Here is a 14,072-nt window from a genome sequence, read left to right on the forward strand (position 1 = left end):
GACATTGGTATTGCAGCACTCTCTGAGGTTTGGAGACCGGAGATTATGGTGGGTGGTTGCACCAACTATTTTTTTTTTTTTTTTTTTTTGTATACCTTGGTCGAGGCTCGTATGAGAGCAAACACACAACTCACAGCAAGGAGGCATGAGACAAGAGGGGCGGGAGTGGAAGGGACAAAACAGTGGGGAACAGACACATTAGGTGAACTGTGGAAGGGAGAGGGATGGGGATGGGACGGGGAACATGGCGAAGAGAAGATGGACATTTCAGGGACTTTCAGGAAGGAAAGCAGGAGAAATGAAGGAAGTGGGCTTGGGTGGATTATCGGGGGTAGAAAAGATCGAGGATTTGGATGGGGGAAGATAAGAGGTGGTGGTGAACAGCTGTTTTGAAAGCCTGGAGGGAAGAATGGGAAAGAATAGAGTGAGGAAGTTTATTCCAAAGGCGGGAAAAAAAGAGGAATGAAAGAGTGAAGATGAGAAGTGATTCGTGATTTTGGTAGTTTTACCAGAAGGGGGTTGTTGGCGGACCTTGAGCGCCCTGTGGAAATGTGGTGGGGACAAATCGCAGAGAGAGCAGGGGGGGGCAAGGCTGGAGAGGAGTCGGTAGAAGACAGAAAGACCACCGACCAACCTGCGGTGATTGAGTGAGAGGCCCAAAGACTCAACTTCATTGCGGGAGATGCCGATGATCTTAAATGCCCTGGTTTCGACAGCGTTAAGCCGAGAAAGGTGGGAGGCAGGAGCACCAGCCCAGAGGGGAGAGCAGTACTCCATCAGGCTACGGACAAAAGCTTTGTAAGTGGTCAGGAGCTCAAGAGGGCCGAGGAAGGACTTAGCACGACGGAGGATTCCCAGTCGGCGACTGGCTTTTGAGGCGAGGTTGGAAATGTGACTTTCCCAGGAAAGGTCATGGCAGATAGTGAGACCTAGAAGCTTGAAAGAAAAGACTTCTTCCAGATGATTGTTGAGAAAGTGGATGGGGGGGTTTTGTAAACGGTCCTTTCGAAGAGACATAGTGAGAGTGTGAGATTTGTCTGGATTGAAAGACATGTTCCACGTGTTGGACCAGTTTGTGATTTTATCCAGATCTGCAGTGAGCGAAGAAGCTGCTGCTTGCCGGTCTGAGGGATGACAGATGGTACGGCAGAGGGTGGAGTCGTCGGCAAAGAGAAATAGAGGATTTTCCAGAGAGTCCGAGAGATCATTGATGAAAACCAGAAAAAGAACAGGGCCCAGAACGCTACCTTGAGGAACTCCAGCCTGGACAGGAAGAGGGGATGAAAGAACTCCATTTAGGGCCACACGTTGACTGTGACAGGAGAGGAAGTCTGCGAGCCATGAGTGGAGATGGCCTTGAATACCATGGGAAGAGAGTTTGGTGAGTAGGGCAGGGTGCCAGACTGTGTCAAAAGCACGTGATATGTCCAGGGATACGGCTCGGATTTCCTGTCTGGCATTGAGGACCTCCATCCATTGATGGGAGAGCAGAAGCAGCATATCCAGGGTAGAGTGACCTTGTCTGAAACCAAATTGATGATTGGAAATCAAGCCATTGGAGAAGAGGAAGGATTTCATATCTGAAGCGATGATGGATTCCATCACCTTGCTGATGATTGGGAGAAGGCTGATTGGTCTGTAGTTATAGGGATCTGTTTTTGCACCTTTTTTATGCAGGGCAGTGATGTTAGCAGATTTCCAAGCAGATGGCAGATGACCTTGGGCAAATGAGAGGGTGAATAGAACAGAGAGAGGGTGAGCAAGAGCAGAAGAGCAGGCTTTGAGGACACGTGGGCTGATGCCGTCTGGACCGGTTGCAGAATCTGACTCGAGGTTTGAAAGCAAGCTCTCCACCTTGTCAGGAGAAAAGGATACAGAGTCCAGGGACAGTTGGGTGCGACTGGGTAAAGTGGGTAGAGATAGTGATGGGTTTAGGACACAAGATTTAGCTGCAAACACCGAGTTTAGACATTCAGCTTTATCACGTGTGGAATCAGCAGTGCGGCCATTTGAGGTAAGGGAGGGGATGGAGGGGGAACATACACCAGAAACAGATTTGATTAAATGCCACCAGGATTTTGAGGAGGGAGAGAGGTTTGAGAGTTCAGACTTGAGATGAGAAAGATGTTGTTTTCTGGCTCTCCTGAGGGTAGATACACACTTGTTCCGAGCTTTGTGGAAAGAACTGAGATTGCCCTCAGTTGGGTTTGCTTTCCATGAGGCAAAGGCAAGTTGTTTCAGGACAACTGCCTCGCCACAAGCTTCAGTAAACCAAGGGCGGGAGGAAGGGTAAGACAACTGAACACGAGAGGGGATAAATCTGTGCATGAGGGAGAGCAAGTTTCTTTGAAAGAATTCCCAGGATGAGTTGATGTTTGAGAAAGTAGTGATAGGAGACCAGTCTGTAAGTTTGATGGCTGCTCAGAGACCCTGCCAGTCGGCTTGAGTGAAATGCCAGACTCGACGGCGGTGAGGTGGTTCTCTGATAACAGCCAGAGATATTGGTGTGGTCGCTCTGATAGTGCCCATGCTCAAGGAGTTGCTGTAGCTGTGGCCAATAAACTGACTCCAATGATAATTGAGGTAACACCAGTCAACGAGCATATCATGAGACGAAGGATTCATCACTCCTCGGGTGTCATTTCCCTGGTCTCTGTTTATGCTCCGAATGAGGCGAGCGATCTCACGTGAAGGACCCATTCTATGCCACGCTTGAGTCTGTGGTTGATCAGTGCCCCAGGCGAGATACTCTTCTAGTCTTGGGGGATTTCAATGCATTGACTGGAACTGATAGGGATGGTTATGAGATGTGTGTTGATCCGATGGGTCTGGAACTGTGAACCAGAACAGCACTAAGTTCCTTGACTTTGCAAGAAGTCATGGACTTAGGGTGGCTGGTTCATGTTTTCAGCGCCCACAGGCTCATCGCTGGAATTGGTATTCCAACGCTGGTGGTGTGACAAAGGAGATTGACCATGTACTCATTGATAGTCACTGGAGGACCATCCAAGCTGAGGCAGAATGTTAGCAAGTTTAAGGATGAGGGGGTAGCTGAGGAGTTTGTGAACAGGCTGAGGGGAGATTTGGGGGGGGGGCGTCTGGTTGCTTTGGGGGATTCGGAAGAGTTGTGGAGTGCCTTCGAGACCACTGTCCTTGATGTTGCCGATAGAGGTCTTGGAACTCACCATGGACGAAGGAGAATTTTGTCTCTCAAGGGACACTGGATACCATTTACCAGAGTCGCTGGGCCAGGCTGAATTGCAGAGCTGAGCTGTTCATGGAGCTGAAGAATAAAACTGTACGTGCAGTAAAGGTGGACAAGGAGGCCGATGTGCAAGGAATCTGTGAGAAGGTGGAGCATCACCTGTGGTCAAGTGATTCTCGTCCTGCTTATAGGGTAATTTGTGCATTGGGTACCTCCAAGCCCGTCCCTCGGTGTACTGCAGTTAGAGCGGAGAGTGGTGGGCTCTTGACAGAGTCTGAAGTGAGGGCCCGCTGGGCCGGTTACTTTGAGCGGCTGTTCCAGGCTGATTCACCAGCTGTTGAGTTTGATGTCAGGAGTGTTACAATCCCTATTGCTGACCCTCCAATCAACTGTGGTCCACCTTCGTTTGTGGAAACACAGGCTGCGGTGAACTGGTTGAAATGGGGGTAAAGCTCCAGGGATCTGTGGCATCCATGCTGAACTTCTCAAGGCTGCTGGAAATGCTGCACTCGTGTCGTTGCATGCAGTTTTGTGCTCTGCCTGGAACACAGGCATCATCCCAATTGACTGGAAGAGGGGCCTTGTCCCTTTCTGGAAAGGGAAGGGTGATCGCCAAGACTGCAGCAACTATCGAGGGGTGACGCTGCTCTCAGTGCTGGGCAAAGTCTTTGCTCAGATAATTCTTGATGGGGTTTGCCAACATCTGCTTGAGCACCAGTATCCAGAGCAGTCAGGCTTTACACCAAAGAGGTCAACGATTGACCGTATCCTTGCTCTTCGGGTCTTCACCGAACGCAGATGAGAGTTTCACAGGAGCTGCTTACAGCTTATGTTGATCCCTGTGAAGCGTTTGATTCAGTGAATGGGGATGCTCTCTGGAGGATTCTTTGTCTTTGTGGGGTGCCACCAAACTTATCAATCCGATGTCTGAACTATACTCTGATGCTGAGAGTGCTGTGAAGTGTGGTGGTACCATCCCTGACTTATTTCCAATTGTTCCTGGAGTTCGTCAGAGGTGTCTGTTGGCCCCCACATTTTTCAGCACTTCTATGGACTGGATTCTGGGGAGGATGTCGGAGAGTTCAATCTGCGGTGCATCGTTTGGGAATGTCAAGATCTCTGACCTTGATTTCGTAGATGATGCAGTCATCTTTGGGGAGACTCTGGATATCCTTTTGGGGGCCCTCGAGGTGCTGAATGAGGAGTCGGAGCCGCTGGGGTTACGGGTTTCCTGGGTCAAAACTAAGATCCAGGCTTTCAATGACATTTTGGATGCTGCTCTCCTGTGGTCGACAGATGTCTGGGTTGGGCCTGGGGAGTCATGATTAACTGAATCATGGGGTGTGGCGTTGCCGGTACCTGTGCGGGAGGCCGAAAGTCTGAGTCTTCAGGTCCTTGGTGCTGCCCGTCTTGCTCTATGGATCTGAGACTTGGACTCTGACCATGGATCTGAGATGGAGACTTAATTCCTTTTGTACCAGGTCTCTTCGAAGAATCCTTGGCTTTTGTTGGGCAGACTTTGTGTCCAACGAGCGGTTGCTCAGGAGACTAAAATGAGATTTGTTACCTGCATAGTCCTTGAGCGTCGGCTGCGGCTGCATGGACATGTGGCTCATTTTCCTGATGCTGATCCTGCTCACCAGATTCTCTCAGCGAGGGAGTCTCGTGAGTGGAGTCGGCTAATGGGTCGACCACATGCCTCATGGTTGCAACAGGTTGATCAGCATCTCAAGGAGATGGGGATGGGCCTGGCATCGGCCTGGGGGAAGCCAGACGGAGGCCCCTGGAGTACCGGCGGAAAGTGGACACAGCGACGCGCTGCTCCGGCACATGCTCTCACACCTGACCTGACCTGACCTGACCTGACCTGACCTGGGATTCGATCCCAGGTGAGACAGCTTGGAGCAAGTATGCATACCTCTCGGCTATCCTGCTGTGATGGTGACAAAACATTTCATTTTTAGCTCACCTGGAACATAGTTCCGGGGAGCTTTACGGGATGGTGCGTCCGTCAGTCTGTCTGTCCGTCCATAAATACTTGCAACTTCTCTGAAACTACAAATACAACTTCAATGAAACTTTACACCACAACCTTCACCGCTGTGTTTGTATCAAAGTTTGTTCGTGGATAAAAAAAAAAAAGTCAGGCGCTGCGGGAGTCTGCACAGGTAGCCCCCCCACCCCCCAAATAGGTATTTGCTTTCTTCTCACAAACTATCCATGTAACTCCGATGTAACGATGTGTGGTGAGGCGAGCGATGCGAGCCAACTCACGCTTGTGCTTTGTGCTTTGTGTGTCAGTGGTGTGTTCATTTACCAAGCAGAAAGTTAGCGCTTGCCAAGCCGGCCTTTCCTTATCAACAGTTTCGAACGGAGTGCTTGCTCGAGTGCTTAAGCCACTCGACTTTGTCAGCTCTCCACAAGAAACATGGTGACTGAACACACCCCCTCCTCTTTACAGGGAAACTTTTTTCCAAAGCTGCTTCCCCTTCTCTCACGATGACTGACAGACTGGGAGGGAAGGGAAGAGGGTGTGGGAGATGAGGGGGGGGGGGGGTGATCATAAATTCTGCATCGAATTGCGTACGTACAATGTAGCTGATCAATTGTATGTTTTTAATTCTTGATTATTTTTTTTCTTTCTTTCTTTTTCCCACTACATCCGTTGCTTTTATGCTTAGGATGGTGTACCTAAATATGAAAACGTGGAGTGTGGACCAAGCTTCATGATAAAGTTATCGGAAGTTGAATGAAGCGATGTGTTTGCGTTCGTGGAAAGATTGCGGAATAATTATACATACTGTAATTATAAAAAAAACAACATTCAGGCCAATGAGTACTCGTTTCATTGGAGCGAGCGCACCCAACCCTCATTCAATATGTTACCCAAACCATGATTGGCTGATTTGTCCCCCCCCCTCTTTATTTATTTTTCCTCTTTTGTTGTCCTTATATAAGCATAGCAGCTCAGTTCATGTTTAACGGAGACAATAATCTATCTATAATTCAAGGTGTGTGTGTGTGTGTGTGTGTGTGTGTGTGTGTGTGTGTGTGTGTGTGTGTGTGTGTGTGTGTGTGTGTGACCGCCGTTTCTCGACGACCGCAGGTCCGATCTGATTGAAACTGGCCAGGAATATTGCCGGGGACCCGCTGATGTGCCTTTTCAAGGTTTGATATTAATCGGACGAGCGGTTCCCAAGTTACGGCCATTTGTCTGTCAACCAATGACAGGACACGGTGCTATGACATCACGAATGACGTCACAATGTTTTTTTTGCACGATTGACGTCACAATTCTTCTTCTTCGTTTGGTATGACGTCACAATTGACGCTGGGGACCTGAGTATGTGCCTTTTCAAGGTTTGATATTAATCGGACAAGCGGTTCCCAAGTTACGGCCATTTATCTGTCAACCAATGACAAGACACGGTGCTATGACGTCACAATTAATGGTTTTATTTATTTATTTTTTGCACGATTGACGTCAGTTCTTCTTCTTCTTCGTTTGGTATGACGTCACAATTGATGCTGGGGACAATTGACGCTGGGAAAAATGTGCCTTTTCAAGGTTTGATATTGTTGTTCATCCATTTCAGCTGTTTCCCGAGGTTTGAAAGCTGTTTTTTCACAAGGTTTTAATTCATTGTTCAAATTATTAATTAATCCCAAGGTTTGGGGGGGGCGAGAGAGAGAAGGGACGAGAGAGAGGGGGCATCACAATTCGAGAGAGGAGGGGCGAGAGAGGAGGGGCGAGACGAGGGGGAGAGATTGGGGTGAGAGAGGGGATGAGAGAGGGGGGGGGGTCAATTCTTCTTCTTCTTCGTTTGATATGACGTCACAATTGACGCTGGGGACCTGAGTATGTTTCCCAGGTATTTCCCAAGTTATGGCCATTTATGATACGGTTGGTCCGATCTAATTGAAACAATGCCCCAATCCAGTCTTCGTTTACGAGAGTGAAGGAACGAAGCTGCACAAACGGGCACGCACTAGTAATAATAATAATGCATATGAATATTTTACGTGAATTGTCATTTTTTTTATGCGTTCTACTTTGCCCAAGAATCCAAAGGAATGTTGTTACTATGACGACGGCATGTGGTCAGCCAATCATCGCTCGGGTGACTGTCGTGCTTTTTTTTTTTGACATTTTGTGTCCACATATTTACCTCACTATTTTGTACAATACAAAATGTGGAAAATTGTACTACTGACAAATTGGCAAAAATTTAATATTAATTCCGTTGACGTCAATGAAAGGAAGCTGGAGCGTCCGTGGCATTGTACAACGTTGGAATCGTGCTTATCCCTGCAGTGAAGATTTAAAAATTGATATTTATTTGTTGAAGTTTTCCCTTCGTGTTTTCGGTTTTGCCATTTTCTTTTCTCTTTTCTTTTCTTTTCTTTTTGCGGATCTCGACGGATTTCGCTCGGCGGTCGTACTGGGCGGTGTATTTTCGCGTCCACTTAAATGGCGGCGAAAGGTTTTCTTCAGGAATAATTTTTTTTTTTCCCCGGTGAACGAATTTCAGCGCGCGTCGTATTCCTTCAATAGGATCGAAACTTCTCGCAATATCCTGAACTTTCCCGACAAAACGTTGAGTGAACGAAGGAATAGATACGACTGAAGGAATGAGTGACAACGTCAAGTCGAACTGCACTGTATAATCATGTTCCTGTGATAGCTTGGAATGTGTTTCCGGTGGCGGGAAGGCTCGCACTGAAGGTGGGGGAGAGTCACCGTGTCGTTGTGACTGTTATGAGATGAGGAAAAGTAATTCAAAAATAATGTTCCAGTAACACCTTCCCGCAACGGAACAGCGTCGTTTCACCAAGTATCCCCCCCCAAGATGGTTGCTGTGTGGTATTCCCATTGTGTACCCCGTGAGTGTAAATGTCGATGTTATCAAGTGAACGTCATCGTTTGATATTTTACTAGTCGTCGTCGTTGTCGTCGTCGTGGAAGTGCTCCACTTATCACTGAACGATACCTGTAGCCTTGCACTCACCTGATGACTGGATCACTGTGAACGATACCTGTGGCCTTGCACTCACCTGATGACTGGATCACTGTGAACGATACCTGTGGCCTTGCACTCACCTGATGACTGGATCACTGTGAACGATACCTGTGGCCTTGCACTCACCTGATGACTGGATCACTGTGAACGATACCTGTAGCCTTGCACTCACCTGATGACTGGATCACTGTGAACGATACCTGTGGCCTTGCACTCACCTGATGACTGGATCACTGTGAACGATACCTGTAGCCTTGCACTCACCTGATGACTGGATCACTGTGAACGATACCTGTGGCCTTGCACTCACCTGATGACTGGATCACTGTGAACGATACCTGTGGCCTTGCACTTACCTGATGACTGGATCACTGTGAACGATACCTGTGGCCTTGCACTTACCTGATGACTGGATCACTGTGAACGATACCTGTGGCCTTGCACTCACCTGATGACTGGATCACTGTGAATGATACCTGTGGCCTTGCACTCACCTGATGACTGGATCACTGTGAACGATACCTGTAGCCTTGCACTTACCTGATGACTGGATCACTGTGAACGATACCTGTGGCCTTGCACTCACCTGATGACTGGATCACTGTGAACGATACCTGTGGCCTTGCACTCACCTGATGACTGGATCACTGTGAACGATACCTGTGGCCTTGCACTCACCTGATGACTGGATCACTGTGAACGATACCTGTAGCCTTGCACTTACCTGATGACTGGATCACTGTGAACGATACCTGTGGCCTTGCACTCACCTGATGACTGGATCACTGTAAACGATACCTGTAGCCTTGCACTCACCTGATGACTGGATCACTGTAAACGATACCTGTAGCCTTGCACTCACCTGATGACTGGATCACTGTGAACGATACCTGTGGCCTTGCACTCACCTGATGACTGGATCACTGTGAACGATACCTGTGGCCTTGCACTCACCTGATGACTGGATCACTGTGAACGATACCTGCAGCCTTGCACTTACCTGATGACTGGATCACTGTGAACGATACCTGTAGCCTTGCACTCACCTGATGACTGGATCACTGTGAACGATACCTGTGGCCTGGCACTCACCTGATGACTGGATCACTGTGAACGATACCTGTAGCCTTGCACTTACCTGATGACTGGATCACTGTGAACGATACCTGTGGCCTTGCACTCACCTGATGACTGGATCACTGTGAACGATACCTGCAGCCTTGCACTCACCTGATGACTGGATCACTGTGAACGATACCTGTGGCCTTGCACTCACCTGATGACTGGATCACTGTGAACGATACCTGTAGCCTTGCACTTACCTGATGACTGGATCACTGTGAACGATACCTGTGGCCTTGCACTCACCTGATGACTGGATCACTGTGAACGATACCTGCAGCCTTGCACTCACCTGATGACTGGATCACTGTGAACGATACCTGTGGCCTTGCACTCACCTGATGACTGGATCACTGTGAACGATACCTGTGGCCTTGCACTCACCTGATGACTGGATCACTGTGAACGATACCTGTGGCCTTGCACTCACCTGATGACTGGATCACTGTGAACGATACCTGTGGCCTTGCACTCACCTGATGACTGGATCACTGTGAACGATACCTGCAGCCTTGCACTCACCTGATGACTGGATCACTGTGAACGATACCTGTGGCCTGGCACTCACCTGATGACTGGATCACTGTGAACGATACCTGTGGCCTTGCACTCACCTGATGACTGGATCACTGTGAACGATACCTGTGGCCTGGCACTCACCTGATGACTGGATCACTGTGAACGATACCTGTAGCCTTGCACTCACCTGATGACTGGATCACTGTGAACGATACCTGTGGCCTTGCACTCACCTGATGACTGGATCACTGTAAACGATACCTGTAGCCTTGCACTCACCTGATGACTGGATCACTGTGAACGATACCTGTGGCCTTGCACTCACCTGATGACTGGATCACTGTGAACGATACCTGTGGCCTTGCACTCACCTGATGACTGGATCACTGTGAACGATACCTGTGGCCTTGCACTCACCTGATGACTGGATCACTGTGAACGATACCTGTGGCCTTGCACTCACCTGATGACTGGATCACTGTGAACGATACCTGTAGCCTTGCACTTACCTGATGACTGATCGCTTTGTTTGATTTGGAGAAAGCGAAGAAGCATGCTTGATCGAGAAGGATCTCCTGTGCCAGACATTGGCCTTGTTTGTTTGGTGACATGATGGATCACAGAAAACGGTGTTTGCCATATCAGGAAATTGAGAATTTCCTTTCGCATTAAACATGTTCCGATTAAAAAGGAATGTACATTGTACATCCTCTGTTTATTTGATTTGGACCTGTTTACCTTGTTACCTCCGCCACCGAAGATGAAGGAGGTTGTTTTCACCCCTTTTCTGTCTGTCTGTCTGTCTGTCTGTCTGTCTGTCTGTCTCTGTACGATATCTCAAAAAGTTGTGGACGGATCCGGATGAAACTTGGTCGACAGGTTGGGTGTGTGACAAGGAAGAATTAATTCCATTTTAGTGAAGATTTGGATCCCGATCCAGATCTGGATACGAGAATTATTTAATTTTTAAGTGATTCTTCACCATTGAGGGATGGGGCCTAAAGCGATATAGTTCTGTTGAGCATGATATTTCAAAAATGTATTGGCCCGATATGTTCTCATGGATCAGGCATTACGTGGTGGGGGTATGCGCTCTACCAAGTGCCTTTCTTGTTGTATTTGGAATCGCCGTGAATTGGAAGTGTCAATTACGTACAGTGTGTGTTAAAAAGTGATGTCTCCTATTCGTTTCCTCCAAAACGGGTAAAGAGATTCGTGCAGTCCGCACGTTAGTTCTTCCCACCACTGGGTATAAAGTTTTATGATTCTGACGCTTGATGTCTTAGTTCAAATGACAGTGGGTAGCACGATAACTGGAGGCAAGAGTTGGGATGACTGACGAAATGGAGGCGAGAGTCGGGGTGACTGACTAACTGGAGGTGAGATTAGGGATGACTGACTAACTGGAGGCGAGAGTTGGGATGACTGACTAATGGAGGCGAGAGTAGGGATGACTGATGGACCGGAGGAGAGAGTCGGGATGACTGACGGACCGGAGGCAAGAGTCGGGGTGACTGACAGACCGGAGGCGAGAGTCGGGGTGACTGACGGACCGGAGGCGAGAGTCGGGGTGACTGACGGACCGGAGGCGAGAGTCGGGGTGACTGACGGACCGGAGGCGAGAGTCGGGGTGACTGACGGACCGGAGGCGAGAGTCGGGGTGACTGACGGACCGGAGGCGAGAGTCGGGGTGACTGACGGACCGGAGGCGAGAGTCGGGGTGACTGACGGACCGGAGGCGAGAGTCGGGGTGACTGACGGACCGGAGGCGAGAGTCGGGGTGACTGACGGACCGGAGGCGAGAGTAAGAGACAGTCAATGGCGTCCTGACTTTGCTCAATCAGATTTTCATTTATTTCCCAAACTTCAAGAACACCTTCATGGACAACCTTGTTCTTCTGAGGACGATGTCAAATCCACTGTGAAGCACTGGTTAAGTCAGCAGGATACAGTTCTATTGTCAATGTTTCACAAAACTACTTGAACGTTGGCACAAATGTGTGGACCGCATTATTGATTGTTGAGATCTCATTTGCACACTCATCATATGCACCATGGTCGACTATAGATTGATGTTGGTAACCATCTGTTTCATTCAAATATCTTTACTTGTTTTTGAGAAAAAAAATAGCAGGTATTACTTTTCAACAGACCCTCATTACATACATCCATAATGAATGTTCATGTTCATTTTGCTGTGCTGTCCAACACTTGGAAGTACAGGCTGGACAGGGCCATTAAGAAACCATGGATAAATCAACATGTGGGATTTGAACATAATTCCACTGTCATTAAATGGGAATCCCCCACACATTGCGTTCATTATTTTCATGTATCCATTACGTTCCTATCTTGTGCATTCCATTTTTTGGGAGGTTATTCAAGAAGAAGACCCTCTTTGGGAATCGGACATTTGTTGACGCACCCTGTCCATGTCATTACTTCCAAGCTATTGTGCAGTTGATCCAATTATGGAATGACCTTTTGTGCACGTTGTGTCCACCTGTTCCACTTTTATCCCTGTGTGCAGATAAATTTGACTTCAGCAAGCCCCCAATTGCTTGGTCGAGGACAGGGAGGAGGATCCACAGGGGGCTCAGTCCCAGCTGGTGGACCAGGACCTCCTGCCGTGTTACTTGGGGGACAGGGAGCTGGAAGCTCCCCAAATCATATGTATCTGCAGGCAGCACAGATGGTACAGTATCTGTGAAAGGGGCGAGAGAAAACAAGGAAGGGGATTGAAAATTGAGGATGGACTAGACTATTGGATGAAGCTGTGAATTTATTATTAGTTACTTTCAGGATAGAATCGAGGTGAGCTCAGTTGGATAAACCAGTGGTAGCCTGGGCATTTTTTTTTCTTTTGGCAATCTGGATAAAGTTAGTACTTTTAATGTGAAAGATTCTGAACAACAGTGTTATAACCCCAACTTTTGGAAGAAAAACATTGTTGGACATAAACACGTCAGTTTGGCCACAATTGTTTATAAATTGTAAACGTCTGTCTTTTTGCATTGAGTTTTGATGCTAATTCCAAAGTTTCTGCTTAAATTCTTCAAAACACCATAATTGGATTTGAGGTTGTATATTACTGTATTTGCCAAGGATTAAATTGTGAATCAAGAGGTTGTGATTTGGTGAGACCTCACCTGGAATATTACATGTTTGGTCACCACATCTGAGGAAGGCCATTGCTGCCATATAGGGGGTTTAGCGTAGAGTTTGTAGATTGAATCCAGGCCTAGCTAGACTTGGCTATCAGTAGCGACTGAAGGAGCCAAGACTTTTTACACATAAGAAAGGAGGTGGTTACGAGGGGTGGGAAAGGGATATAATTGAGATATTTAGGATAATGAAGGGTATAGACAAGATAAGTTCAGAAGAGTTTTAGAGCAGAGTGAAGTCACACGACCAGAGGTCATATCCTGAGAGTGAAGGAGCAGAGATTTATGAGGGTAGTAAAGTAAGGAAGGGTCTTTCACCCATAGAGTAGTTAATGCATGGAATGCATAATGCATTGAATGCATTAACTACTTCCCTGGAAAAGTGGCAGCAGAAACAGAACAGTAGATAAGTTTAAACTGAAATTAGATAGGTACATAGAAGCATTGGAGATAGAGGGGTACATGGACATTGGCAGGACTGGTAGGTAGCTGAGGTCAGTGTTTGTATACACGTTTTGTGATTATGATTTTTGTGAGTGGGTTTTGTCAAAAAGTAAATGTGTTGGCCCATTCTGCTGCCAATGTTTGTCTATGGAGATTGCATGGCTGTGTGCTTGATTTTATACACCTGTCATCAATGGGTGTAGCTGAAATTGCCGAATACACTAATTAGAAGGGATGTCTGCATACTTTTGGCCATGTGGTTGTGTACACACACACACACACACACACACACACACACACACACACACACACACACACACACACACACACACACACACACACACACACACACACACACACACACACACACACACACACACACACACACACATTGTGGGAGTTCTGTTCCTGGAAAATGCTGCGATCATGGAAATGAGTTAAAACCACCATCATGGAAACCAAACGCCAATGGGAAATGGGGGTTCGGTTCCTGGGCTTCAAGGAAATATAGAGGAAGGTTGGTAGTAGCTAAAAGTAAACGCATCACAATTGAAATAAACATGTAAACAAAATATATACAGTATAAAATTAACAAAA

General features: G+C 47.6%; 1 protein-coding gene across 10 annotated transcripts in view; it reads left to right on the top strand.

Annotated features, from left to right (window-relative positions):
• The window catches only part of LOC147019068 (polyhomeotic-like protein 2), a 124,605-nt gene that overhangs the window by 19,191 nt on the left and 91,342 nt on the right, over positions 1-14,072 (top strand). For 4 of the 10 annotated variants that reach the window (XM_085899283.1, XM_085899282.1, XM_085899284.1 and 1 more), the window contains one exon: positions 12,398-12,562. The exons of 2 other annotated variants lie outside the window; for them this stretch is intronic. In XM_085899283.1, coding sequence (XP_085755409.1) covers positions 12,398-12,562 — 165 coding nt within the window. Of the gene's footprint in view, positions 1-7,648; positions 8,090-12,397; positions 12,563-14,072 lie in introns of those variants that run through there. 4 more of the 10 variants (XM_085899290.1, XM_085899288.1, XM_085899287.1 and 1 more) reach the window with 3 other exon arrangements.

The sequence above is a fragment of the Eptatretus burgeri genome, chromosome 10, assembly GCF_056783735.1.
Source record: "Eptatretus burgeri isolate ZD-2024b chromosome 10, Ebu_testis_v1, whole genome shotgun sequence".
NCBI lineage: Eukaryota > Metazoa > Chordata > Myxini > Myxiniformes > Myxinidae > Eptatretus > Eptatretus burgeri.